Below are 26,781 nucleotides of genomic sequence, written 5' to 3' on the forward strand. Positions count from 1 at the left end.
GTCTCAAGGCGCTAGAGGAAGGGTGGGGAATTACTTGTCGAATATCCAAGTTTTAAGTTGTTTTCTGAATGCTAGGTGGTTCTGAGTAAGGCGAAGGTGAGTGGGAAGAGAGTTCCAGGTTTTAGCTGCCAGGTAGGAGAAGGATCTACCTCCCATGGTGGTTTTGTTGATGCGAGGAACAGTGGCAAGGGCTTGGTTGGAGGATCGTAGCTGACGGGAGGGGGTGTAGAAGGACAGTCGTGTGTTGAGGCATTCGGGTCCAAGTTCGTAAAGTGCTTTGTGTGCGTGGGTTAGGAGGCGGAAGGTAATTCTCTTATTTACGGGGAGCCAGTGGAGGTTTTTCAGGTGACCAGAGATGTGTTCTTTACGCGGAATGTCTAGTATGAGCCTGGCTGAAGCGTTCTGGATGCGTTGGAGTTTTTTCTGGAGTTTTGCGGTGGTACCGGCGTATAGTGTGTTTCCGTAGTCCAGTCGGCTCGTAACCAGTGCGTGGGTGACCGTTTTTCTGGTTTCGGTGGGGATCCAGCGAAATGTTTTTTTGAGCATGCGAAGAATATTGAAGCAAGATGATGAAACGGCGTTGACTTGTCTGGTCATCGAGAGTGAGGAGTCCAAGATGACGCCCAGGTTCCGTGCGTGGTCCGTCGGGATGGGTGCTTTTCCAAGGGCTTCTGGCCACCAAGAGTCATCCCAGGCGGAGGGGGAGGTGCCTAGGATGAGGACTTCTGTTTTGTCTGAGTTCAGTTTCAGACGGCTGTGCTTCATCCACTCGGCTACTTCTTTCATTCCTTCGTGTAAGCTGGTTTTGGCGGTGTTAGGGTCTTTGGTGAGTGATAGGATCAGTTGAGTGTCATCAGCGTAGGAGATGATGTTGAGATTGTGTTGGCGAGCGATAGCTGCAAGGGGGCTCATGTATACGTTGAAGAGGGTGGGGCTGAGTGACGATCCTTGTGGCACGCCGCAGATGACTTCAGAGGCTTCTGACTTGAATGGTGGGAGGCGGACTCTCTGTGTTCTTCCGGTGAGGAACGAGGTGATCCATTCCAGGGCTTTTCCTTGGATTCCTACGTTTTTGAGGCGCTGTAGAAGGGTGCTATGGCAGACTGTGTCGAAGGCAGCGGAGAGGTCGATGAGGATGAGGGCGACTGTGTCTCCATTGTCCAGTAGAGTTCGAATGTCGTCTGTTGCTGCGATAAGTGCGGTCTCAGTGCTGTGTTTGGCTTGGAAGCCGGACTGTGAGGGGTCGAGGGATTTGTTGGTTTCGAGAAGGAGGCGAGTTGGTTGTTGACAGCTTTCTCGATGACTTTGGCCGGGAATGGAAGAAGCGAGATGGGGTGGTAGTTTTTGAGTTCGGTGGGGTCAGCTGTGGGTTTTTTCAGAAGGGCGCTGAGTTCTGCGTGTTTCCAGCTTTCCGGGAAGGTGGCGGAGTAAAGGGAGCAGTTGATGACGTCTCGGAGGTGTGGAGCTATGATGGAGTCTGCTTTGTTGAAGATGTGGTGAGGGCATGGGTCAGTTGGGGATCCTGAGTGGATGGAGTTCATCAGGCGGATGGTGTCCTCAGTGGAGATGGGGTTCCAGTCATTGAGGATGTTCAAGGGTGCGGCAGAAGGTTGGGTGGGTTGGTCTCCGGGTTGGTTGTCGAAGATGTTGTGGATGTCTGCAATTTTGTTGTGGAAGAAGGAAGCTAGGGAGTCACAGAGGGCTTGAGAGGGGGTGATGTCGTTGGAGTTGGCTGAAGGGTTGGTAAATTCTTTAACAATGTTGAATAATTCCTTGCTGTTGTGGGCGTTGTTATCTAGACGGTCTTTGAATGCGGCTTTCTTGGCAGATCGGATTAGTTGGTGGTGTATGCGGGTGGCGTTTTTGAAGGCGTCCCTGGTGCTGGTGTTTGGGTCTTTTTTCCAGGCCTTCTCGAGGGAGCGACAGTGTTTCTTCGATTTCTTAAGATCATCGTTGAACCAGGAGGCGTTTTTGCTGCCTGGTTTGCTTTGACGTCTTTTCAGTGGTGCTAGGATGTCGGCGCTGTTGGATATCCATTGGGTAAGGTTAATCCTCTTCCCAAGATCCAGTATTGCCCCAATTTCACAAACCTCTTAATTTGGGACTACCAATTCATCAGTTTGTTCTGGATGATATCAAGAATGAATGGAGAGATCCTACGCAAATTTCCCTACGCAGATTTATGATGAAACGCAATCCTCCGGAAGAAATGGGGACTGTTGTGGCTGATACCAATCAGGTTGATTTGGAGGTGGCCAGCTTAGTAGGATGTTCATCCACGGTGGAGGAAAATATTCCAAAGGAATCGGCAGACTAGAAAGTGGATTCCTCATTAAGGAATCCACGTTACAGGATTTCAGATTGCGTTGAAGGCTGGAGTTTATAGGGTATATACAACACAATCTTTGCTTGAAGACTTTAAATCTTTGTTCCGGGTCTTCCAAAAGGAGAAAGACTGTCTTCATTTGCTAGAATCCAATGGAGAGCCAGATAGAATTTTATCAGATATCGCCTTTGATGTGGAAAGATCCTCGCCTTTAGCTTGTGAAGGATCTATTGAGGCCAAATAAGATTTTTACCTAAAAAATTGGTAAACTGATGCAGCTGAGAGGCCCACTACCTTTAAAGTGCCTTTTGCAGGTCCCAGATTGTTTGGAATGGAGTTAGAGGATATACTCCATCGTCTTTAAGGAAATTAAGCAGTCTTTGTTATGTAATAAGGAGGTGTGAAGGTCCTGTAAGTCTTCAAGATGAAAGTCCTTTAGACAACTGTCAAGAAGGAAATTCACAGAGTCTTTTCCAGATCCCAGGGCAAATCTTCATTTTGTCCTTTCGAAAAGCAGAAATCGGTTTCAGGGTCGAACCTGCAGAATTCCTGATTAAGCCAGGAACTTTGCTCCGTTACAATTCGACGGACGGATAAGGAGGTTGCTATTGGAATGGAAGACAATCACATCAGACAAGTGGGTGCTCAACATTTTCAAGACAGGTTACCATATGGTGTTTCTGACATCTCCAGAACCTTTGGTTACCATTCGAAGCCCTGTTCCTAGAGAACCCCTCAAAAGCTGAGCCTTGGTAGAAGTAAGGTTACATCTCCTCGAAGAAATAATCAATTTGTCCTGTTCCAATGAAGAAAAAGAGTCTGTTTTTTTTACTCAATAGGCTTCCTGGTCAAGAAGTCAACGGGGGCCGTAGTCTGGTGATAGACCAGGAAAACACAAATAACCATTCCCAGAGTATGCAGATGCACCCTCTGGTAAAAACGACAGATGCCTGCAAAATTGGTTGGGGGGCTACCTTCCTCAATCAGTCATATCAGATGAGATGGTCTTATTTGGAGGGGGAGTTGCGAGGTCTTCAATCAGATCTGTGGGAGATGTGGATCTTCATTTCTATACCTATTTGCATTAAGGAGCAAAACAATGGTGTGGAGGTTCTACTTGAGGATTCAGGGAAGTGGAGCCTGTGGAACAGACGCTCTGCTGGTGGACTGGCCCCATAAACCGCTCTGTGCTTTCCCACCTATTCCACTAATCACAAGAACATTGGTAAAGATTCAGCAGGAGAGGGCAGAACTGATGTTAATAGTTCTATATTGGCCCCCCGTCGTGTATGGCAGCCCGGGATTAGACCGATCCCCGGCACACACAGAGCCGCACCCGAACGTTTCACAGGTCGTTACAAGACCATTTGAATGTTTAATTAGGCCTTGCAGTTGTTTCACCCCTTCTAAGAGCTCCTGCAGCCCCACGCTGCCTACTGATTAAAGGTTCAGCCCCCCCCCCCCGAATTTTTTTCTTAGCCCCCCCCCCCCCCCCCCCCCCCCCCTCTCCCGAAATTTGGCTCTAGTTGCGCCTCTGTACTTGTAAAGCGCACTGCGACTCCATGGAGTATCCTGGCGCTGAAGATGCTGTAGGTTACCAATTCTGAAGAGACAAGCAACTGCCCTCTGTGGGTTCTTCATAAAGCCCTGTCTGGATTCACGACTCACTCCTTGCCAGCAGCTTCTTCACCTGGCTCTCTCAGCTTGGAGGTTAAAAGATTAAACCTAATTAGGAAGGGCCTCCTTCCCATCTTGGTCAAAACCAATCGAAACATATGAAGTCCTTCAATCTTAACAGCTTATTCTAGACATTGGAAGACATTTCCCAAATGGTGTTCCTAGCATGATCTGTTGGCTTCTTCCTGTCCTTTGATTGTGGTCCTACAACTTTGATAGAGGGATTTCGACTTAATGTTTCTCTCTTTACACTTAAAAGAAGTAAAGGGATGAAATGCAGATATCCTACTACAGGACGTAAGTAAATGGTTTAGGAAAGTAAAGACCACAACACCCAGAATGCACCACGTCCGCTCGCCACCCCGAGCCCTGGCTTCGTCTGAAGCCGCTTCCCACCCCTGGGCCTCGCCAGCCCTTTACCAATCAGACAGCAGCCACAGCCATCATTCATCAGGCTCCGCCTACAAGACGACACAAGGTTGAGCATAATGGGATGCAGTGGCTATGATTGGCTGGTTACTCAGAGGTGGGTGGGGCCTAAACGCAACAGCTGATACAGCAACAGAGGAGACGACGCACGTCCCGTGTACGTTTGTAAATAAAGCCTGGACTAGTGACCCGATTGGCTGCGTTGAATGGTACGCTCGGATTGGCGGAAGTTTCTACAATGGGGTGGGGCAGAAAGGGGACTGAGTACTTCCGCAGTGGGCGGGCCAAGGCTTCCTATTGGTCAGGAGTTCCAGGGCTTCCACCAGACTTTTCTGGACCTTTCGGTACAGCTGACTGTGACGTCACCGAGAAGCCAGCAGATGGGCGGAGCCAGAGCAGCAGGGAGCCGGAGAGCGGTGAGTGCAGCGGCACCGGGGCCTGGAGGGCTGTACCGGGGTCCGGAGGGGACCGGGAGGCCGAGGGAGCCCTGCCGGAGCGGGGGAGGGTCGGGGCTGCTGCCCCGGGGGGACGGGTCCTCACACCCCCCCCCCCCCCCCCGGCCGGGGCGGACCCTGGTTCATCTATTCATTCATGCATCCTTCCAGGTCCGAACAGGGCGGCAGAGGAGCAAAGGAACCATGGGCTCAACCCAGGTCTGGGGAGGAGCGCTCCCTCCATCATAGGCTCACACCCACCACTCAGATTACCTTTACACTTCATACTTCACCATACTGATCCACCACTCATCCTTTATGGGTTCCGGAGTAGCGTGCTACTCGCCCAAAAAAGCGCTTCAACACCCCAGCAGGGGTTAGAAGCGCTATATAAATACAAACTTTCTTTCCTCTGATATCCCTCCGAATCCAAACAACTGACTAACCTATCCACCACTTAAAATGTACTCGCCTGTTTCACTAATTCAACACTAATCCTCTATGGGTACCGAAGTAGCGTGCTACTCGCTGAAAAAGCGCTTCAACGCCTCGTCTGGGGTCGTAAGCGCTATACAAATGCAATTACAATACAATAGTGTTGTGGTTGGAGGTCGCAGACCCTGAGTCTTTATGCTTGCATGCATGTTTCTATAGCGCCAACAGCATTCAAAGATGCCAGAGCGCTTTACCGGTGACATGTCATTACATGGTTAGTTACAGAGAGTTTAAGAATGACCAAATATAGTTACATAAGCCCTAGAATTGCCAAATGGAAAATCCTTACAGATAAAGTAAACTCATTGTACAGTAGATATATACAGCTGTAAAAAGGTTGTAGGCGCCTGGTGAAGCGGAGCTAGTGTAGTTTGGTGCCAAGAGGTGAGTGTCCATGCGCTCAATGAAGGGAATTGGCTGCAGTGTCTTAGCTAAAGTATTGTGGAAGGAGGATGGCTTTCGGTTCCATTTTGAAGGTCGCCAGTGAGGTGGGTGTGCGTAGATTTGGTGGTAAAAAGGTCCAAATTCTGCTTGTTCTAACCGAAAAGGATTGTGCCTGGAGTTCCACTTTAAAAGTTGGGCGTTCTAACAGATAAGCTTTGGTGTTTCCCAGTGGTCTTGAACCTCCTGAACCATTGGGTTTGTACACCAGGTAATGGGGAGTGGAAGTGTGTAGGGCCTTATGGGTGATGCAAGCAGTCTTGTATACACCCCTGGCTTCAATGGGCAACCAATGGAGAGAGGCTAGCAACGGTGTGGTGTGTCCATTCCTTTGGCCTGTACACAAAACGTGCTGCAGAGTGTATGATTGATTTCAGGGGGATGGAATGGGTTTTGGGGATACCAGTCAAGAGAAAGTTACAGTAATTGATCCCGGAGAGTGCAGTTGTATTTGTATGAGCAAGAGATTTCAGATCTTTCTGTGGAATGTAGTGGTGGATTCCTCAAAGACGCAGTTGATTGTGTGCGTTTCTGCTGCTGATTTGAGACTGCAGTTTGAGCTTCTTGTCTTCAATGAGTCCTTGGGATTTGGCATTCTCAGCAGTGGTGGGTTTTCTGTTGAGGGGATTGTGTCCATCCAGGATTGTAGGAAGTGTTTAGTTCAGAGTGGAGATGAAGAGGTGTTTAGTTTTGGAAAGGTTCAGTTTTAGGCGATGAAAAGTCATCCTGTTTGAACAGAGTTTAAGGTGATGGCACGGTGGGTGCTGTCGTTTGGCTAATAGACCTTTAGATATACTTGTGAATCCTGAAAGAAAGATCCCTTTTCAACCGAGGTGTGTTAGAGCAAGAAGATGTCAAAGTCTCACTCATTAGGAGATAGACTAATGCATTTGGAGGTCGGTTTAAGCTTTCCTTCACACCAGGTTGCCTATCAAACCTGGTGAGCTATGGCCAGCATAACACAGTTCTGCTCTGTTTGGAGCTGTGTTGTGTGCAGAACAGCTTATGTGAGCTAACCACTGGGACAATCTCTCTGCACAGGGCAACCCTCCTACTGATCCTTCAAGTCATAAGGTTGTGCTGTTACTGTATCAAACTTCACATTGAGGCTGTTAATGTGTGCATCCAGAAGGAAAGGTAACCCTGGGGCTCTGATAGAGGGAGAGGGATTGGTGATGTCAGTGGCTAGGATTTCAGGTGTCTCTCCAAGCACATCTAGAGATTTCTACGGTTTCCACATTCCGGGCTGAACCTAAGAAAGGCAGGGAGACCCATTTTGAATATCATCGGTGTACTGGTGATAGCTAATTGTATGGGTGTTAAGGGTGTGGCTGGATGAAGCTATGAAAGAATACTTTTGTGAGCATGTTGAGGTGGCCCTTGTGATATTGGTGTTTTTCGTGAGGAACAGACCCATTTGCGCTAAGTGAGTGTGATTTTATAGCAAGACGGCAAGTTATGTCAACGCAGTGTCTTTGATAACTGCCAGTGTTGTGAGGTCATCAAGAAGAGCCTCATGGTCCATGGGTTCAAACGCCACTGAGAAGTCGATGAGAATTTGAGCACTTACGTTACCCTGGTCACAAATGGATTGTAAAATCTTTATTCTAGTGATGTTACAATTTCTGTTGTTTTGCTCTTGGCAAGGTCTTTAGCCTGACTGACAGCTTTTTTGCAGGTGTAGGGATAGTTGATAAGTGAGATTGTTAACAGTACCTTTTGCAAGGCAGAGGGTCCCTGGAATTTGCATATATTTAATCGCTTGTAAAGATCAGTTCAGGGCTTCTTTAGGAGTGGAGCAATGCATGCATGTTTAAGGGCTGACTGAACTCAAAGATGTTGACATGAACTTAGGGGGTCTGCTTGGACCAGTAGATCACTATGCCTTCTAGTTTGCCCTACCCATTGACTCCCGTACTCTGTTGGGCATCCTATTTTGAGTCCAGAGGGTCACACGTGTTTTTGCTTTCATTGCTAGTCCCTCGGATGTGTCCTGTTGCCCGAGCCTGATCGCCTTGCTTAGGTCTTAGATGTTTGTTCCAAAGATACTCTGGATGAAAGGTGCAGTTGGAACTAACTCAGTCGTCCACGGAAACCAGTGCTGCCTGCACCAAGTCTCGTGGGTGCATTGCCATGGGAGCCACAACTAACTGTTTGAGTTAGGGTCTCCTAAAGTTAGCTCCCCGGGGCACTTACTCTGGGTCCCAGATCTCCTATCAGCATAAATACTTCCCTGTGTTAGCATTGACTAGGGATACTAGAGGTGCCTGTAACTGGTCTGTCCTCTGTGTCCATTGTATATAGCTCAAGTATTACTACTCCTTGAAACCATCTGTATTCCAAAAGAAGTACCAAGTCCTGAACTAATCCTAGACTACTGAGCCTAGCTCCCCTTTGAGAGTTAGTTCTATCTAGAGAGTAACGTGCTTAGCCAATTAAAGCCAATAGTCAGTGCCCATTATGGATACTTCACAGTCACCATTGAAAGACCCATAATCCTGTGCTTCTCAGGCTGTGATGGAGTGTATCAAGATTGGGTGCTTTGATGGCTTTACCAGAGTCTGAGTTACGTGCAGATCTTTGCAGCTGTCATCGGATTACTATGGGCTCTGTAGTGTGAGCTCCGTTTATGTGTGTGTGGGGAGAGTATGGTGCGGTTTGTTGCAAGTGTCAGACATGTGGTGCAGTTATTTCCGGGTATATTTAAGAAAGGCCAATAGCTCTGTCCAAAACTTAACATAAGACCCTATTCTCCTTTTCTGTCCTTTGTTGAAGGTGCTGTGGGTAAATGGAAAAAAATTGGGATCATATTTTCTGACAACATCGTGCGCGAGGATAGGCTCTTATTGATGGCTGCTGCTGTCTCATGGTGGAAGTAGCCCCTGTCCATGCGGAATGGGTTGTGTGAGCCAGACCTGGTCACTAAAAATGTCAGGAGTATGTATAATCCAACGAGATCATCTCTGATTGTATGTCATAACTTTTCTTTGGCTGTTGGACTGGAAGCTGGTCACAAATCTCCTGGCTCATGAATTTATTGCTTCAATATGAATTTACCTTAAATGAAAAGATTAGAGGCATTTGGCGAATCAGGAACACGCTGATTTAATTAAACACATCATCTAGGAGAGTATCGACAGAGGTGCGTCTTGAGACAGTCGCCAAGTGCAGAAGTTTTGGCTGCACAAATCTGCATTTTGTGGATACAATGCAACACCTCGATGTTCTTTGAAAAGCATCATAGTCATCAATAACCAGTACAGCTATCTGATCTGGGGGACATTGTTGGCCCTCTACCTTGGAGAGAGCTAGTTTGGGTCGGTGTGTGCATGTCCAGCTGTCCGGTGTGGTGAAAGTGTGATTACCCCTTGCAGTGTACATGTTGACCTGATTGGGCGATTGTTACTAATTACACATGGCATCTAACTTTTTGTTATTTTGGGAACATGCCCCCTTGGTCAATCATATTTTGTTTGTGCCAATCTCCTCGGTCCTATTTGTGGTGTGACTAACTATCTGTGGAATCAATCAGTGTTTTCCTTGGTTGTGAGTTTGTCTTTAAGCGAAGTGTAACCCTACCTGTGACCTGCCAATCGGAAGGCTTGGGTCGCAGGGCCCGTATTACCGTATGGCCACCAAACGGTGTTATCCCTGCGAGTGGAAAGCCGCTGAACTTTTGGGGTGTGAGGGTGCCTTATTTAAAATAGAGTTTAGTCACCAGTTTACCTTCTCTGGTTTATTAATTTACCGACCTCCGGGCTGTGACTCTGTTTTTAGGGCTGCTCTTCCTGAGTACATTAGTACAGAGGCACTAGGATGCGCAAATTTTAATGTTATGGGAGATCTTAATCCCCATTTGGACTTCCCTTCTTTACCCTCTATTAGGAGCTTTCTGGCGGATCTTGAGGCTCTACAGCTCTCGCAGATGATTACTTTCCCCACAGATAGAGGTGGTCATACTCTTGACCCTTTCTTCACAAATCTAGAAGGATTCAGAGTTCTTGGTTCCTCCCAGCTGGTCTGGACAGACCACATGCTGGTGAAAACAGCATGTTCTTTGTCTGACTCTCCTTTTCTATTACAGGACAGACTTGTTCTTAAACGACACTGGGACAAATTAAGACTGGAGGATTTTTACCATCTGCTCGAGGAGGCTCCTTTAGGTCCGCTCACCGAGGTTGATTGTGGATACGACTCCTTTTGTGAGTGGATATCTGGTGCCCTCGATTCTCTGATTCCTATGTGTTGATCCAAGTGTCATCGGAAGGAGCCGAGTCCTTAGATCTCAGTGCCGCCTTCGACGAGGTCTCGCACGGGATTCTGCTTCGGCTTCTTGAGGAGGTGGGCGTTTCTGGCTCCGCCTTGCACTGGTTTCGATCCTTCCTTACAGATAGGTCATTCCAGGTGGCGATCCCGCCCGGTAAGTCGTCCTCCTACCCGTTAGACCAGGGAGTCCCACAGGGGTCATCACTGAGTCCCACCCTTTTCAATCTGTATGTGAGACCGTTGGCTGCGGTCGTCAAGCGGTGGGGCCTGACCATGGTCTCTTACGCAGATGACACGCTGCTGGTGGTCACACTGAGTGGGAACTCAGATCTGGAGGCTCCCAGGTTCTGTGAGGGTCTGCGGGAAGTGGCTAACTGGATGAACTCCAACCCTCTCCAGTTAAACACCAAGAAGACGGAGATTATGGTGGTTGGCAAACAGGTGACTTTGTGGGGTGACAAATGGTGGCTTTCGGAGTTGGGTGTGACTCCCCTCCCAGCGGCAGAGATAAAAAACCTGGGGGTGTGGCTTGATCCTTCTCTGAGTTTCATCTGTCATACCAAGAAGGTGGCGGCTTCTTGCTATGGCATCATCAGAGGACTTCGACCCATCCTCAAATTCTTTGATGCACCCACAAGACAACTGGTGGTCCAAGCATCAGTGCTGTCCAGGCTGGACTATGCCAGCTCCCTACTGGCGGGGTTAACCAGTCAGAACTTTTGCGGCTCCAGCGGGTTCAAAATGCTGCGGCCCGACTGGTGACAGGTCTGCCTAGGCGGTGCTCGGTGTCCAATGCCCTGCGCTCTCTCCACTGGCTCCCTGTGCAGCAGAGGATTAGATTCAAGGTTCTTTGCCTTGCATTTAAAATCCTCAAGGGTACATCCCCACAAATCTTGGAGAAACTGCTGATCCCCTATGTTCCCTCTCGCACTCTTAGATCGTTAGGCCAGAACTTAGCAGTGGTCCCACGTTTTAAGTTGCGCAGAGTTGGTGGCCGCTCCTTTCGAGTCCTGGCGGCGAGCTGGTGGAATTCTCTTCCTCCACAAATCCGGGCCATCGATGAGCTCCTTCAGTTTAGACGGGCTATCAAGACCTTTTTATTTGTTTAGCTCATCTGATGTGTCTCCTCTCCTTTCTGCCCGCTTTTAATGCTGTGTTGTGTTTACCTTATCAAAGCGCCAGGACGCCCCTTTGCTGGGGCAGCTGTGCGCGGTACAAATAAAAATAACATAACATAACCACATATCTCTGTCTCGGGGTTGATGGAGAAGTCAACTAGAATGAATCAGACAGCAATGATACAAGTTTGTGTGTGTAACATGGCAGTCATTGATATCGTATTCACCAATATTCTCATTATTATACGTACAGTTGTTACATTGTACTTCAACATTGCATTCACTGATTGACGTCAATATGCATGCATAGGTTACAGTGTACATCAGTATTGCATTTAACGGTATTGACATCATTGTGCGTAGATAGATTACAGCGTACATCAATATTGCATTTATTGGTGCTGCTATGCGTGCATATATCAGATTGTATATTGCTATATATTTATTGATCTCAAAAAATTAAACCACTTCTCAATATAGGTTGATATCCAAACACCAAAACAACTTTCAGAATGTCCTTCCATTTTTGAGGATGGAAGAATTTACACTTTTTGTCTTTTAGACAGGAGCTTAAGTTTGCCTGGGTGTTTCGATTTTCTTTTTTTCACAACCCCAGGGTTTTTCAGTTTTGTGCATCACTGAGTAAGGAACACCGCAATAGTGACCGACCCAAGGGAACGACGACCCTTCTTACACAGACTGTATATGAATGATAGGTTTGGCAGCCACGGCTCGTGCAGGGCGTTACCCCGGGCGGTGACTTCAGGCAGAGGAGGAACAGGGTGGGATGTTGTAAAATGCGGGATATGGACGATGTCAGGTAAGTACCGAAAAAAAAACAAAAAACGAATTTCATTGCACGTGCTGCATCGCCAAATGTAAAGCAGCACGGGCAACGAAATTCATTTATTATTTTTTTTTTGGTACTCACCTGACTTCGTCCATATCCCGCATTTTACCACCCCCCACCCTGCCCCTCCTCTGCCTGACGTCACCGCCCGGCGTACCGTCCTGCACGAGCCGTGGCTGAGGTTTGGTTTACTTAAGCCTCTGTCCTTGGTGACTGGCTCACTTGCTGGATTGGTGAGGGCATATATGGCATTGGGTGTGGTACAATGTCTTTGTTCCACTTGTTGCTTCTATAGTCCAAGTATGCTCAAGCAGGTGGCCTGGAGGCAGCAGGGTACACTAGTATTCTCAGCAGTTGGGTAGAACGGTATTACCCACAGGTTCACTTCAGTTCAGTTCATAAACTTTATTCGGGTACCTTGGTACCCATAAAGGCACAAAGTCATAACAAATACAACAATCTGTGAATTTAAGAACACATGACAATGTAAAAATATATACAGCGATATTACACAATCATTAAAATTTAAATCTGCCTATAGAAGTAATTTTTATTGGGATAGAATATGACTAAAACCATTAAAACATCTTGCAACTATAACAAGAAGCTCAGGGATCCAACATGGACTTACGTGGACGTACGTGTTCTAATTGCTATTCTAAGAAAAGTGCATGTGCGGAAAATCAAATCTGCATCGTCCAAGGTTGCTATACACAGATAGGCCTTGTCCAAGCTAATAGGCCGTCTTTTTTTAAAATAGGGGTTTAATAGCCACTTGGAGTAATTAATATAATACTTACAAAAAATAGAAAGTGCATAATTGATTGACCGCTCCTCCCATCACAAGGACATGGTAGTTGATTAAGGTTGGGGTGGTAGCCAAGAGGAAAGCAAAGTGCAAATCTGACAGTTCCAGCTCTTAGGCGGCATAATAAGCTCCTGTCCCAGCGACTCATGGGTAAGGTGAAATATACATGCAGAGGGTGAAAATACTGTTCAATAGACATATAGTTGCGAACAGATGATTTTGCGTATTCTAAGTCAATCCTCTTTATTTGATAGGGAGTAGAGAGCATCTCTCAATTCCTTTTTGGAAACCTCTTCGACAGTACTAGAATCTAAGAAGATGTGTTCCCTGTTGATGCTGCGCAGACTTTTTTGCACCCCACTCAACCAAGGGATTTCCATCCCTTTATCACACTTCAAGCAGTCACTGATAATCTCTTGTGTAAGGGAAGTAGCCTGATAGTTCCATACTGAAAGCCAAAAAAGAGCTGGTCGATCACGGATAAAATCAGATATGAAATTAAGATTGAGTTCCCTGTGATGTCATCTGTCTGTGTTGCAGAAGAGGTTGTGTTCACAGTCTCGTTTTGCTTTAGAGCTGCTGGTGAGTGCCCCATCATTAATGATTTTGGGTTTTGGTTTAGGCTTGGTATTTGCGGTATTAGCAGCATTTTTTTTCCTTTTGGCTAGTTGAACAGCTCATTTGTGGTGTCTGACAGATTTTCCAGCATTTCCACGGGTATTGGTAGAAGGCGCACCTGTGTTAAAGGAGACCAGGGAGGGTGAAGATGACAGGGACGAACTCTGAGTGCTGGGGCCAGCTAGTGCTGGTAGTGTTCTCGGTATATCAGGTATATTGAAATCAGCTTGGGCCTCCCAGCGACAGACGTGACTGTAATGCGGCAGGGTCCAGGAACAGTTTTCTTTCTGTTAACTGAATCTCATGGGTGAGCAGTGACTCAGCCCTTACAATAAAGTCATCCAGAGTACCGGCTACCCCTTTCCGCGTACTCATTGTGTAGCAGGGATGGCTAGTTGGCCCTAGCGTGGTAATTTAGTCCTTCAAGCAGCACAATAACATCAATTATGACAGGGTGCTCACATTACCTTGCCCCTCGGAGTTCCTCCCGTATCCGGAGACCAAATGGGGTGGCCCAGCCCAGCCTCCTTCGGCAACTGACGGGCGCAGACGGGCCCGCCCTTGGCCGCACTGCCCGCGCTGCGGGAGGCAGAGAGCGCCTTTGTGGTGGCGGATGGAGGCGCTTGCGTGGCGCGGTTTCCCTACGCCGTCGGTGGACTGCTGGGGGTTGTAGTCCCAACCCCTAGCGTGGATGGTGGGTTGGTGGTCACAGTAGCCCGTTTCCTCACAGCGGTACAGGACTTCCAAGAGCCGTTTCCCTCACGGCAGGAGTTGATGCCAGAGCCTGAGAGCGCCTTTGTGGTTGCGGCTGGAGTTGCTTGCGTGACGTGATTTCCCTGAGCCGTCGGTGGACTGCTGGGGTTTGTAATCCCAACCCTTAGCGTGGATGGTGGGTTGGTGGTCACAGTAGCCGTTCTCCTCACGGCGGTACGGGACTTCCAAGAGCCGTTTCCCTCACGGCAGGAGTTGATGCCAGAGCCTTCGAGCGCGTCCCCTCCACAGGTAGTACAACGGCATCCCTGGTAAAGTGGCGTTCCATGTAGACCACTATACTCCACAACCAGGTAAGCTGGTATCCCCGCAGTTTGATATGTATGTAGACCAGTATCCCCTGCAGTTGGGGAGAACACTGCCACAGGACCTCGGGACATTTGACAGAACTAGAGGACTTTCCCAATTCAATCAGATTAAAAGGTGGATAGATTTAAAAAGTGATGGGGATAACCGCAAGAAAGAGGAGGTTGGGTTAACATAAGGTGGAAGCGTCTTGGGCCACAACAGGGAATGCGCAGCCTACCAGGAGACAAAACTTAATTGGAAAAGATGCCCAGATACACTTAATCTCAGTATCATGAGGTTTAAAGTCCATGTCTAGAAAATCAGAAATGTTGAAAAGTATTTCTACCAGTCCTCCTTATCACTAGTCTATGAAGTTTATGTCCTTCAGCAGATGCAGAATTCATATGTGATCACGTTCTCCAAATAGCACCAGGATCTGCCCTTGGCGTCCGCACACAGATTGAAGTAGAAGAAGGAAGATGACTTGGAGGCTGCACATATGATGATTTACGAACCTGTGTTAGCTCTGCAGTAGTTGCATGATTGTGTTTTAAAACTGCTTAAACCTGTTTTGATAAATCCTTGCAATAAAGACTTTAAGTAGGAATAAAAAAAATAATTGCAGATCTTGAGATACCAGCCCGGAGAAGTATATTACCAAGCTAGAAGTGCCTGGACGCAATGCCCCCACCCCCTTTACAAATATGTTATCTGGTCGAGTTGGTCTACAGAAGATGCTGCTAATTGTCAATTTTATCATAGACATGCTTTGGTGTTATTCTAGTGGTAATTATGTTATTTGAGAAATTATATTTGTGGCGGTTTGACCTGCTCATTTAACTAACAATGCAGTCTTAATCTTCTCACACTTTCAATATCAAGCGTGCGTAGTTCTATGAAGTTTCATATATTTGTTACACAGTTGATCCTCCCTCCCCACCCCCCCTCCCCCCATCAAATTATTTTCCAGGGACGTCCCAAGAATCTTCGCTGGCCCAGTATGGCTATGTTTCTGATAACTTTTCACTGGGACGGTGGATCTCTTTTAGGCAAATACCCCACGTGTTAGGTTTGTTATACTTTATAAACTCCAGAATTTAAGGACTCTGAGAAGTATTTACAACAAACCCATTCAAAGCGCAGAAACTAACTTCTCTAGGAAGCTGCTGGATGACACCAGGAATACACCTAAAAAACAGTTTGAATGTGTCAAATCCCAATCTAACAGTTCACCCAAACCTCTATCTGGGTCTAATCTGCAACCTAACTGGAAAGAACTTGCCACCTTCTTCCTTGGAAAGACAGGAAAGATTGAAAATAACGTACGATCTGCAATGAAGCTCCTCCCGGTGCCTTAAAGACTGAAACCTCCTAACCACTTCAACGATGCGATTCCTGCGAATCTCTACAGGGAGATTAAAACTTCTTTTCTACCACTTGGACCAAAATAGTAAATACTTCACTACTTCAAGGTACTCTACCAGACTACGAAGTAAACATAAGGAGATGAAATGAAATGAAATGAAAACGGGATTTCTAAAGCGCATGGCTGCCCGGGGGCGTCCCAGTCCTGGGATTGCAATAACAACTGAGGGGGGAAGCGAAGAGAGGAAGGGGTGTGCGCGGGCTTTTGTGGGAAAAGGTGAGTTTTAAGTAACTTGCGGAATTTGTTATGATTAAGTTCAGCGCGCAGATGGGTTGGTAGGGCATTCCATGATGTTGCAGCTGCAACTGAGAATCGGCGTCCTCCAGTTCGGGCTTTCTTGATTCTGTGTACCGTGGCCAGATTGCCTTGGGAGGAGCGCAGGGACCTGTTAGGTTTGTATGGGAAGAGCATGATTTTGAGCAGCGGTGGACCCTGGTCTTGTAGAGCTTTGTGTGTTGTGCATAAGGCCTTAAATTTGACCCTTTCACGGATTGGCAGCCAGTGAAGTGCCCTCAAGGCAGGTTTGGCTGATGTTCTACGGGGAGTGCCTGTCAGGAGCCTTGCGGCGGCATTTTTGGTTCTCTGCAGAATGTTCATAGTTGATTCAGGGGCTGACAGGAAGAGGGCATTGCCGTAGTCTAGCCTAGATGATATCAGACCTTGTATGAGGAGTTTTTGAGAAGGTGCTGGGAGCAGAGGGAGAATCTTCCTGGCCGAACGGAGTAGGCCTACACAGGTACCCGCAGTTTTTTTGGGCTGAGTTTTAAAAGAGAGGTCCTGTTCCAGCCAGAAACCCAGACTTTTGAGCTCCGTCTTGGGTTGCGGAAGGGTACCCAGGCAAGATGGCCACATAGCACTGGGGAGGGGTGATGTTTGGTGTCCCAGTAGCATGAGCTCGGTTTTAGAGCCATTAAGTTTCAGCCTTGAGTCACACATCCACTTGTGGATTCCTTCGAGACAGTCGTGGAGGTTTTTAAGTTGGGCACTTTCTAGCGAGAATGAGACAACCATTTGGGTGTCATCAGCGTATGTGACGGTTTTTATCCCAAAGGGGGTAACCACTTCCTCCAGGGGGGCCATGTATGTATTAAATAGTGTAGGGCTCAATGGAGAGCCCTGAGGGACCCCACACTGGAGGGGGAAAAGGTCAGATCGCACATTACCTTCGCAGACCTGAAAGGTTCTGTCTCTAAGGAAGGATGAGAGCCAGCAAAGTGCCGTGTTTCTCACTCCTATGTTGAACAGTCGTTGGATCAAGATCCTGTGGTCAACCGTGTCAAATGCAGCGCTTAGATCCAGGAGGATCAGTAGTACCGATCCTCCTGAATCCAAGATGCATCTGGCTTCCTCTACCACTTGTAGGAGGGCGGTCTCGGCCCCCTGACCAGGGCGGAAGCCTGTTTGAGAAGGGCGAAGAAGGTTGTTGGCTTCAAAAAAAGCCGATAGTTGCTGATTGACAGCCTTCTCTGTGATCTTGCTTATACCTGGCAAGAGGGAAATTGGGCGAAGGTTGGAGAGATCAAGTGGGTTAAGACCTGTTTTTTTCTGTAGGGCTTTGACTATTGCGTGCTTCCAGCTATGGGGGACCACTCCTTGGCTGAGAGAGGCATTGATAAGGTTGGTGGCCAGGTGGGAGATGGTAGGTCCCAGGAGATGATGGATGGAGCGCTGAAACTTTTCACACACACCCCTAGTCACAGATCTGGGTTAAATCCATCATTGTTCTTTAGCTCACTTTGCCACCCCAGTTCAGACACCGCTATCTGCAAATCAGTCTTGACCCTGTGCCTCATGGGAACAATCCAGCCCGAACTGATAAGTCATGTCTTCCCTGGACCGGAAACAAGCATCCTGGGACCGGTTTTGGGCTAATAGCCCTCATCAGCCGGGCTAGCTTGAATCCAGTGGCAAAGTGAGCAAGGGGCCCACGTCTGGGCATACCCTGCCAACTTAGGGCAAACAAAGCAAACACAAGGAGATGATGAGCACTGAAACGTTTCAGACACTCCCCACCAGTCGCAGATCTGGGATGAATCCATCATCGTTCTTTAGCTCACTTTGCCACCCCAGTTCAGATCAGTTATATGCGGACTACCTCAGATCTAAAAAACCCATGGCGGATCACACTGATCTAAATAATTTCGGCCCATCTCTAACATCCCAACCCTCTCAAAGCTCCTGAGAAATGTGTCCATTCCCAGCTATACAATCACATGGATCGTTTCCATCTCTGAGACCAATACCGATCTGGCTTTCGTCAGGACCACAGCACCGAATCGGCCATCACTCACATAGTTGATGACGCGCTGCAAATGCTTGATCACAATGAATCCTGTTTTCTAATCCTCCTCAACCTCTCATCAGCATTCGATACGGTCAAACATGACAGCCTCCTTGATTTATTGGAACGCAGACTGGTTCGCCTATTTTCTCCACAATAGAACCCAAAGAATAAGATTAATCATTCCGTATCCAACCTCACGCCTGTCACATTAGTTGTTCCGCAGGGATCCACGATATCTCACACACTCTTAAATCTGTTCTTGGAGCCGTTCACTGAAATTCTAAAATCATAAAACAACAATTTTCACAAGTACATGATGACGCCCAACTTTACCTGAAATCTCCGTCCTGAAGATATTAGTTCTCTTAACTCAACTCTACAATAAACTCAAAATTGGTTGACCTGCAACCACCTCCAACGAAATGCCCTCAAAAAAGAATTCCTTTTGTTTTCCCCAAACATTCACTCAACATTGCGGAATAATTGAAACATTTAACAGTCCTCAATAGCATTCCACATGTTATCGACTCAACTAAATCACAGCTGCTATGCTCATTACCTAATCTAAACAAGCATTGGAAATGAAATAGGGCTCGCATTAGGAAAGTTTGAGCTATTGGTCTTATAAATGAATTTTTTTTTAATTTATGTGTTATTTTTTAAAATACCTAAATTAATAGCTTTGTCACTTACAATGCCAATAGTTATAACTTTCGCAAACACCTATAGCATTTGTAATGCAACATGTTTTGTATTTACATGACTTAGATGTATTGATATTACAAATAACAATGGCTTTTATTTTTTTTAAATAATTAATACTTAAATAATTTATTTAATTTGTAATGGCAATAGCTTAAACTTTTGTAAATAACCTTTGTGAAGATTATGTTCAGTGTTTTTTATTGTGACGAAAATCCAAGAACAGAAGTGAAATATTAACATCTTTTTGTGATTTGTAATAAAGCTTGAAAACAGCTTGGAACATTGAAAGAACATATTTGAACCAGTGATGCTGTGGTTGCGCTGAGTGATGCTGTGTTGCGCTGAGTGATGCTGTGTTGCGCTGAGTGATGCTGTGGTGGCGCTGAGTGATGCTGTGGTGGCGCTGAGTGATGCTGTGGTGGCGCTGAGTGATGCTGTGGTGGCGCTGAGTGGTGTGTGCATCAGTGGAGCTTAGTGGGTGCATCGGTGGAGCTGTGTGGTGGGTGCATTGGTGGAGCTTAGTTGGAGCATTAGTGGAGCTGTGTGGTGGGTTCATTGGTGGAGCTGTGTGGTGGGTTCATTGGTGGAGCTGTGTGGTGGGTTCATTGGTGGAGCTGTGTGGTGGGTGCATCGGTGGAGCTGTGTCGGTGGACCTGGGTGGTGGGTGCATCGGTGGAGCTGGGTGGTGGGTGCATCGGTGGAGCTGGGTGGTGGGTGCATCGGTGGAGCTGGGTGGTGGGTGCATCGGTGGAGCTGGGTGGTGGGTGCATCGGTGGAGCTGTGTCGGTGGAGCTGGGTGGTGGGTGCATCAGTGAAGCTGGGTGGTGGGTGCATCGGTGGAGCTGGGTGGTGGGTGCATCGATGGAGCTGTGTCGGTGGAGCTGTGTGGTGGGTCGTTCGGTGGAGCTGTGTGGTGGGTCGTTCGGTGGAGCTGTGTGGTGGGTCGTTCGGTGGAGCTGTGTGGTGGGTCGTTCGGTGGAGCTGTGTGGTGGGTCGTTCGATGGAGCTGTGTGGTGGGTCGTTCGGTGGAGCTGGGTGGTGGGTGCATCAGTGGAGCTGTGTCGGTGGAGCTGTGTGGTGGGTGCATCAGTGGAGCTGTGTGGTGGGTGCATCGGTGAAGCTGTGTGGTGAGTCGTTCGATGGAGCTGTGTGGTGGGTGCATCGGTGGAGCTGTGTAGGTGGAGCTGTGTGGTGGGTGCATCGGTGGAGCTGTGTGGTGGGTGCATCGGTGGAGCTGTGTGGTGGGTGCATCGGTGGAGCTGTGTGGTGGGTGCCTCGGTGAAACTGTGTGGTGGGTGCATCGGTGAAGCTGTGTGGTGGGTGCATTGGTGGAGCTTAGTGGGTGCATTGGTGGAGCTGTGTGGTGGGTGCATCGGTGGAGCTTAGTGGGTGCATTGGTGGAGCTGTGTGCGGGGTGCATTGGTGGAGCTTAGTTAGAGCATCGGTGGAGCTTCGTGGTGGGTGGCTCGGCAGAGCTGTGTGGTGGGTGTCTCGGCGGAGCTGTGTGGTGGGTGCCTCAGCAGAGCTGTGTGGTGGGTGCCTCGGCGGAGCTGTGTGGTGGGAGCCTCGGCGGAGCTGGTTGGTGGGTGCATCGGCGGAGTTGGGTGGTGGGTGCATCGGCGGAGCTGGGTGGTGGGTGCATCGGCGGAGCTGGGTGGTGGGTGCATCGGCGGAGCTGGGTGGTGGGTGCATCGGCAGAGCTGGGTGGTGGGTGCATTGGCGGAGCTGGGTGGTGGGTGCATTGGCGGAGCTGTGTGGTGGGTGCTTCGTTGGAGCTGTGTGGTGGGTGCTTCGGTGGAGCTGTGTGGTGGGTGCATTGGTGGAGCTGTGTGGTGGGTGCATCGGTGGAGCTGTGTGGTGGGTGCATCGGTGGAGCTGTGTGGTGGGTGCATCGGTGGAGCTGTGTGGTGGGTGCATCGGTGGAGCTGTGTGGTGGGTGCATCGGTGGAGCTGTGTGGTGGGTGCATCGGTGGAGCTGTGTGGTGGGTGCATCGGTGGAGCTGTGTGGTGGGTGCATCGGTGGAGCTGTGTGGTGGGTGCATCGGTGGAGCTGTGTGGTGGGTGCATCGGTGGAGCTGTGTGGTGGGTGCATCGGTGGAGCTGTGTGGTGGGTGCATCGGTGGAGCTGCGTGGCGGGTGCATTGGTGGAGCTGCGTGGCGGGTGCATTGGTGGAGCTGCGTGGCGGGTGCATTGGTGGAGCTGCGTGGCGGGTGCCTCGGTGGAGCTGTGTGGTGGGTGCATCGGTGGAGCTGTGTGGTGGGTGCATCGGTGGAGCTGTGTGGTGGGTGCATCGGTGGAGCTGTGTGGTGGGTGCATCGGTGGAGCTGTGTGGTGGGTGCATCGGTGGAGCTGTGTGGTGAGTCGTTCGGTGGAGCTGTGTGGTGGGTGCATCGGTGGAGCTGTGTGGTGGGTGCATCGGTGGAGCTGTGTGGTGGGTGCCTCGGTGGAGCTGTGTGGTGGGTGCCTCGGTGGAGCTGTGTGGTGGGTGCCTCGGTGGAGCTGTGTGGTGGGTGCCTCGGTGGAGCTGTGTGGTGGGTGCCTCGGTGGAGCTGTGTGGTGGGTGCATCAGTGGAGCTGTGTAGTGGAGCTGTGTAATGGGTGCATCGGTGGAGCTGTGTAGGTAGAGCTTTGTGGTGGGTGCATCGGTGGAGCTGGGTGGTAGGTACCCATGGGTGCATGGGTGGAGCTGGGTGGTAGGTACCCATGGGTGCATGGGTGGAGCTGTATGGTAGGTGCATCGGTGGAGCTGTGCCGGTGGAGCTGGGTGGTGGGTGCATCGGTGGAGCTGTGTGGTGGGTGCATCAGTGGAGCTGTGTGGTGGGTGCATCGGTAGAGCTGTGTCGGTGGAGCTGGGTGGTGGGTACATCGGTGGAGCTGGGTGGTGTGTGCATCGGTGGAGCTGTGTGGTGGGTGCATCGGTGGAGCTTAGTGGGTGCATTGGTGGAGCTGTGTGCTGGGTGCATTGGTGGAGCTTAGTTGGAGCATCGGTGGAGCTGGGTGGTGGGTACATCGGTGGAGCTGGGTGGTGTGTGCATCGGTGGAGCTGGGTGGTGTGTGCATCGGTGGAGCTGGGTGGTGTGTGCATCGGTGGAGCTGTGTGGTGGGTGCATCGGTGGAGCTGTGTGGTGGGTGCATCGGTGGAGCTGTGTGGTGGGTGCATCGGTGGAGCTGTGTGGTGGGTGCATCGGTGGAGCTGTGTGGTGGGTGCATCGGTGAAGCTGTGTGGTGAGTCGTTCGGTGGAGCTGTGTGGTGGGTGCATCAGTGGAGCTGTGTGGTGGGTGCATCGGTGGAGCTGTGTGGTGGGTGCCTCGGTGGAGCTGTGTGGTGGGTGCCTCGGTGGAGCTGTGTGGTGGGTGCCTCGGTGGAGCTGTGTGGTGGGTGCCTCGGTGGAGCTGTGTGGTGGGTGCCTCGGTGGAGCTGTGTGGTGGGTGCCTCGGTGGAGCTATGTGGTGGGTGCATCGGTGGAGCTGTGTAGTGGAGCTGTGTGGTGGGTGCATCGGTAGAGCTGTGTAGGTAGAGCTTTGTGGTTGGTGCATCGGTGGAGCTGGGTGGTAGGTGCCCATGGGTGCATGGGTGGAGCTATATGGTAGGTGCATCGGTGGAGCTGTGTCGGTGGAGCTGGGTGGTGGGTGCATCGGTAGACCTGGGTGGTGTGTGCATCGGTGGAGCTGTGTGGTGGGTGCATCGGTGGAGCTTAGTGGGTGCATTGGTGGAGCTGTGTGCTGGGTGCATTGGTGGAGCTTAGTTGGAGCATCGGTGGAGCTGGGTGGTGGGTGCATCGGTGGAGCTTAGTGGGTGCATTGGTGGAGCTGTGTGCTGGGTGCATTGGTGGAGCTTAGTTGGAGCATCGGTGGAGCTGTGTGGTGGGTGCATCGGTGGAGCTGTGTGGTGGGTGCATCGGTGGAGCTGTGTGGTGGGTGCATCGGTGGAGCTGTGTGGTGGGTGCATCGGTGGAGCTGTGTGGTGGGTGCATCTGTGGAGCTGTGTGGTGGGTGCATCTGTGGAGCTGTGTGGTGGGTGCATCTGTGGAGCTGTGTGGTGGGTGCCTTGGTGGAGCTGTGTGGTGGGTGCATCGGTGGAGCTGTATGGTGGGTGCATCGGTGGAGCTGTATGGTGGGTGCATCGGTGGAGCTGTATGGTTGGTGCATCGGTGGAGCTGTATGGTTGGTGCCTCGGTGGAGCTGTGTGGTGGGTGCATCGGTGGAGCTGTGTGGTGGGTGCATCGGTGGAGCTGTGTCAGTGGAGCTGGGTGGTGGGTACCCATGGGTGCATGGGTGGAGCTGTGTGGTGGGTGCATCGATGGAGCTGTGTCGGTGGAGCTGTGTGGTGGGTGCCTCAGTGGAGCTGTGTGGTGGGTGCATCGGTTGAGCTGGGTGGTGGGTGCATCGGTTGAGCTGGGTGGTGGGTGCATCGGTTGAGCTGGGTGGTGGGTGCATCGGTAGAGCTGTGTGGTGGGTGCATCAGTGGAGCTGTGTGGTGGGTGCATCGGTGGAGGTGTGTGGTGGGTGCATCGGTGGAGCTGTGTCGGTGGAGCTGTATGGTGGGTGCCTCGGTGGAGCTGTGTGGTGGGTGCTTCGGTGTCCTGGTATCTGACTACAGAGTTCGTTACTAGAGGTCTTTCCTGCAATTATATGATTTCAGAGAGACTAGATACTAGCTAATGCACAAATTAAAGGCAACTTTTAAGTTCAGTATTCTTGTTTAGGTTTTGATGGAAATAAATGACAAAAACATTTCTGACTATACAAACATAACAGCTGCCATGTTAAAATAAACGGGAGACACGGCCTGGCGGCCTTGTAAAGTGAAAGTACGGCCGGCCTGGGCAGTGAAAGGGGAGGAGGGAGGAGAAATGCGAGTCACGGCAGCAGCAGCCTTTGATGTTACCGCCGGCTGTGCAGTGAATAATTAGGGGAGGAGAAATGCCGGCTGGGGGAAGCCGAGATGCCTGTGGGAGGAAGGCTTTGATGTGCTGGTGGCTTTGATGTGCACGCGCTTTTTGCCAATGCGCTTGCGCATTGAGCTTTTTTTTCTCTGGCACTGCAACAAATCGCCGAGATGGTTAAGCTCTGTTTAAGCCATAATATAGCTCGCCAGCTATGCGCAAGCGCATCAGCAGGCGAGCCCTAAAAACCACATCACCATGGATCTGAAATCACTAAACTGGCTCGAGGCAGCAATAGCACAAAAAATTGCCGCCAGGACACACAAAGCCTTACACTCCAATACCCCTAGGTACACTTACAAAAACTGGAGCTGTCTGGTGATGCCAGATCCTCAAGAAGCCCTTCATCATTACGATTGATACCACAAAAACGTAAAAAGAAAATAACGTACAATTTGCATTCTCTGGCACTGCCCCAAAATATGGAATTGCCTAACTTCTGATATCCGAGTTAATCCTTCACTGGCTTCTTTAAAAAAACAAGTAAAATTGTTACTGATGAACAAATACCTGATCTAGCTCCCAGGACCTTTACTCCTCGGCACTGACAATTCACACTGGCTATACTCGCGAACTGTCACTCAGTGCTATGTTAAGTTATTTATGTTATTTTGTAAAGCTGGTCCATTTCGTTTCTCTATGTGGGACTAGTGGTAGTTCTTCACCCTTCCCTTGTACCGCTACTTCCTGTACTGTTCTTTTTGCCTATCATTGTCCGCTTTGCTTCTTTTCTCTCACCCTGTTCATGTGTAAAGTGCTCTGATCGCATCGTGGCTCATGTTCGCGCTATATAAAATTCTAAATAAATATAAATAAACTTAAAGTATTAACCCCTTCACTGCGGCGGCTATTCCGCCGCAGTGCTAAGGGGGCGGGGCGGAAGAGCGGCGGGCGCATGCTGGTGACGGAACTGCTCCGTCACCAGCGTCGGTTGCGCTGTGCTTATGACGGAGCGGTTCCGTCATGGCCCCGCCCGCTCAATGGAACGCTCAGCGCAGGCGTGGAATTCGCGCCGCGCATGAGCGGCGGGCGGGCCATGACGGAACCGCTCCGTCATCAGCACAGCGCCACTGCAGCTGATGACGGAGCGGTTCCATCATCAGCGCTCAAGGGGTTAAAGCAAACAATCTGAACAGTTCCTTCATTTGAAATACTTGGAGATAGCACAAACCTCTCAATCTGGAGGATTGTGTTGGTGAAATATTGATGGGCATTGTCCCTGTTATCTCCTGCGTAGATCTTGTCGTTTTGGAAGCTCTTTGGTGTCTGCATTTTTGTTTGCCTAGATCACTGCGTACGCCTGATAAACTATTGTTTGACAGTGTGCAGATTACAAGCTACTGCGCAGAGACAGGGTAAGGGCAGAATCTTGTGTAACATTTGACCATAGTAATGATAATCACTGGATAAAATGACTGTTTAAATTAGACAATGTTCTGTAAATTAGAGGGCCTTCCACATTTTACTGGCATTAGAATGATCTTCACTATCCTGGCAGCTGACTGGTGAGGGGTTCTAGATCTTGGGGGCGCGGTCACGTAGCAGCAGTTTTGTCATTGTGGGGTGACCGGGAGATAAACCGGACTGGACCATAGGTTTCTGGTTGGGTAAGACTATTCAATACATGAACCAAGATTCCTAGGCCTCTCCGTCGGTAATACGGTGTGTGATCTTGGAGCCATTGAAGAAGCTTCGGGTGGGTGAATATTTGCTTTTCAGCTCGATTTTAGACATTCTGTATTTTTTTTTAATTTTTTATGGAGGAAGGAGGTGGGAGTCTGCATACATTGATTTCTCATTGTCTTGGAGGAATACGCTCATGGCTCGTTGAGCTAAACGTGGCACTTGGGAGAAAAGGGTTGTGAGTGAGATCACAATTATGGGTCTTGGAGACTTGTTGGCAAAGCAGACATTCTGGCCAATGACACCATCAGGGTATTTGGTATACATTTAGACCAATATCAGTTCCTCTATCAACACACCTGTGCTGGTCTCTTTTGTGTCCTTATGAGTGAGCGGGATCGACCCATGCAGGATGATGTGCTTGGAGAGGCCCTGATGATGTTGGAGATGCCTCCTTCAGCTTCAGTTGTGAGTAAAAAGTAGATGTGGTGACATCTGCTTCTATCCACATTTTCTTGGCATTTCAAGACCGAGATCAAATATCAGACACTGTATTCACAGGGCGCCTGTTGGTGCCCCAAATCCCTCCAGTTTCGATGCTTGTTGTACTTCCGGTCAATGAATTTAGGCCTTATGATACCGCCCACCGCCGCTCCACCTACTATATGCCACATGTGGGTTTGTGGATTAAGTAGTTGAAATTCCAGCTACTGGTGGAGAGAGTTACTATCCTGTACCTTTAAGCCGAAGCTATGTTGCATGGGGGAGACTTACTGTGAAGGACTAGTAGTTGAGAACCCCACTCATGCGCACACGTTCTCTAAATGTCTCTATTGTTTCTACCAGAAGATGGAAGCGGCCACCTTGAAAAAATAAAGTAACTTGTTTTTTAGGAAATTTCAAGGTCTAATAACTAGACCACTAACCTAGCACAGAATAGTCCCTTAAAAGAAATGATTCTTTACAGTTTCTCTTTCTAAGTATTACAACAAACAGAATACTTCTATTTCGATCTGAATAGTATATTAAACTATTGTACTTACTGTGTTCCATCAAGTATGTGTCCACTGGATATACGCTTTTATATTGTTTTTGCTATTCACTGATATGCTAATATAAAGCAGTTTGACAAGAGGATGAATAGATGCCCTCACAGCATGGCCGGCTGCTTCAAGCAGTCACTCCTATTTTTATGGCTGAAACATGTGTTGCTTCGCTTCAGTGCTCTTCATGGATGTGCCTGTTTTCTCCCTTAGCGACCAGGAAAGCTTTCTG

The 26,781-nt window shown here is 49.2% G+C and overlaps 1 protein-coding gene across 1 annotated transcript in view; it reads left to right on the top strand.

Moving 5' to 3' along the window:
• Positions 1–4,670: 4,670 nt before the first annotated feature.
• Positions 4,671–26,781, top strand: part of DNAJB2 (DnaJ heat shock protein family (Hsp40) member B2) — a 245,720-nt gene continuing 223,609 nt past the window's right edge. The window contains exon 1 of the mRNA XM_086954386.1: positions 4,671–4,848. Coding sequence (XP_086810512.1) covers positions 4,671–4,848 — 178 coding nt within the window. The remainder of the gene's footprint in view (positions 4,849–26,781) is intronic.

This window comes from Lissotriton vulgaris, chromosome 2_1, assembly GCF_964263255.1.
Source record: "Lissotriton vulgaris chromosome 2_1, aLisVul1.2, whole genome shotgun sequence".
Lineage (NCBI taxonomy): Eukaryota > Metazoa > Chordata > Amphibia > Caudata > Salamandridae > Lissotriton > Lissotriton vulgaris.